The 2,569-nt window shown below is 37.8% G+C and overlaps 1 protein-coding gene across 4 annotated transcripts in view; it reads right to left on the bottom strand.

Moving 5' to 3' along the window:
• LOC106879863 (dual 3',5'-cyclic-AMP and -GMP phosphodiesterase 11) overlaps nt 1-2,569 on the bottom strand; it is a 237,486-nt gene that overhangs the window by 38,308 nt on the left and 196,609 nt on the right. For all 4 annotated transcript variants that reach the window (XM_052966180.1, XM_014929579.2, XM_014929581.2 and 1 more), the window contains one exon: nt 1,996-2,103. In XM_052966180.1, the coding sequence (XP_052822140.1) occupies nt 1,996-2,103 (108 nt within the window). The remainder of the gene's footprint in view (nt 1-1,995; nt 2,104-2,569) is intronic.

Here is a 2,569-nt window from a genome sequence, read left to right as displayed (position 1 = left end):
GTCAGCCTTGTCACACTCTGTGTAACGCTGAATCTCCACCAAGAACTACGTTAATTTCATGTTAATTTCATGAGCAGGCTGTTCCGTTGATCGGATCAACTGGAACCCTCATTGTCATAACCGATGGAGTGCCCCGATATATACATATACATACAACAATTTAACTGGGAGTTAAAAAAAACCACCTAAGGGATATTAAATATCTGAAGGGTTTACTGAAGCCTCATTATATATTTCAACATGATGTTATTATTCTTAAAAGACTTGGTTTTATTAATGAAGTGGAAACACCTGTAATTTATGAAATGTGCCATTTGTTTGTATAAAATAATTGAATTGAATTTATAATTGTTTAATTTATTGTATTGGTTTCCATTTCTTATTTATATTTATATGCATACATACATACACACCTGTGTGTATGTGTCTTTGTTCTTATGTTCAGACCCCACCACCACTTGACAACTGGTGTCAGTGTGTTTATGTCCCTGTAACTTAGAAGTTTGGTAAAGGAGACTAAGTGAATAAGTACCAATCTTTAGGGAAAAAAAATAAGTATCCGGGAATGATGATTGTAAAAGAAAGTAACAGACAAAATGGTCAAGGCTGGAGAGCTTTTCACAATGATGATGAGGATGATGATAATGCTGATTATAAAGATGCTGCTGCTGCTGCTGATGATGATGATGGTGAATATGATGGTGCAGGTGATGGTGACAATGGTGCTGGTGATGGTGGCAATGATGTTAGTGGTGCTGGTGATGATGGTAAAGATGATGCTGGTGATAGTGGTGGTGGTGTTAATAATGACAAAGATGAGGATGGTGACTAGAGTGGTGATGATGGAGAAGATGATTGTGATGGTGGTAGTGATGATGGTGACAATGATGAGCACAATGATGGTGAGGATGATACTGAATGACAATTGTGGGGGTGACAATGATGGAGAAGATGATTTGGGCAACAATGGTGTTGGTGATAATACTGATAGTGGTGATGATGATAGTGATAAATAAAGATGATGGTAACGATGATGCTGATGGAGATAGTGATGATGATGATGATGATGATGATGATGATGGCAATGATGGTGATGATCTCTTGGCAGGGAATATATTTCAAAATCTTTGCACATTATAACATGACCAATAGCTGATGAGGATCCTGTCGTCTGTCAAACTCCCAAAACAGGAATCCAAGACTGGCTGAGGGTTTTAAAGAACAACAACAGTAACATTATCATTATCATCATTAAAATCATTTGATCCTTCAAGTGGTTACCACTATCACCACCACCATTGTGAAAAACATCACCATCAACATCATCATCATCATCATCATCATCCTTATCATCATTGTCACTTCCATGAGCTTCTCTGAGTAATTAGTACATCTCAGAGTTCTTTTGTGCTTTGTGCGTATCAGAATGTCAAAGAACAGATCCAACGTTTCCTCTGAGTGTCATGAAAAGCAACTAAAAGATGTAAAGGTAGGATTTGTTCCTCAACCTCGTAAAACCTTCACCAGCAATGACTACCCAAACCGAACCAGGAGTTGGAGAGTTGGCGCCTGAGTGGTGCAAAGGCATCGTCCACCAGGAGTAGGGAACCACCAACAAATGGTGGATTCAGAGATGTGCAGTAACAGCACATGCCCCCAGCCCCACTACTACTACTGCTGCTATTACAGTTCTCTTGAATGAGAGTATCTCTCAGTTTAAGCACCTCTGTTGGCGTCTCATAAAAAACCTTCCATGCTGGTACTAAATAAAAAGCACTCAATACACAGTGTAAAGCCGTTGGCATTAGGAAGGACATCCAGCTGTAGAAACCAAGCCAAAGCAGACAACTGGAGCCTGATGAGCTCTCAAGCTTGCCAGCTCCTGCCAAACTGTCCAACCCATGCCAGCATGAAAAACAAACATTAAATGATTATGATGATGATGATGATGAATGTTAATTTAGGTGAGAAAATACACGAAAATTCAAGACTTACTTTTATCATGCAAAACATAGTTTGGGTTACATTAAAAGCATGCCTCCAGTTGTGGTAGGTCACATTTCTGTAGTTCTTTTTCACACTAAGCAACCATCGACAGAGAACCTGAAAAAAAGATAAATTATGTAAATATTTTCATACAAGATATCATGTTTACTAGATTTATACAAAACTTGCCAAAGGAAATATCTGCTGTAGTGATTGATATTGCCTTTTGGTGGTGGGGGGTGGGGGGCAAAGAAGGATTCATCTGTACTCATGAACAACCATAAATATTAAGAGCAACAATTTCTTATATCCAATAACTTTATATATTTTTATACGCATAAGATGATATTTATAATCTGAATACACACGCGCGCACACACACACACACACACACACACACACACATATATATATATACACGCATATAGATATAGATAGATAACTAGATAGATAGATATAGATATCATTTTGCATATATATAACAAAATTTTATACACAGCTATCCAAGGTTTTGCACCTACAAGGTTTGGCTTTGTGGGTGTGAAACCTTGGGTAACTTTATATAAAATTTTGTCGTAGCAAT

Source organism: Octopus bimaculoides, chromosome 3 (genome assembly GCF_001194135.2).
Source record: "Octopus bimaculoides isolate UCB-OBI-ISO-001 chromosome 3, ASM119413v2, whole genome shotgun sequence".
NCBI lineage: Eukaryota > Metazoa > Mollusca > Cephalopoda > Octopoda > Octopodidae > Octopus > Octopus bimaculoides.
The sequence above is the reverse complement of the archived record's forward strand: the minus strand, read 5'-3'. Positions and strand labels throughout refer to the sequence as shown.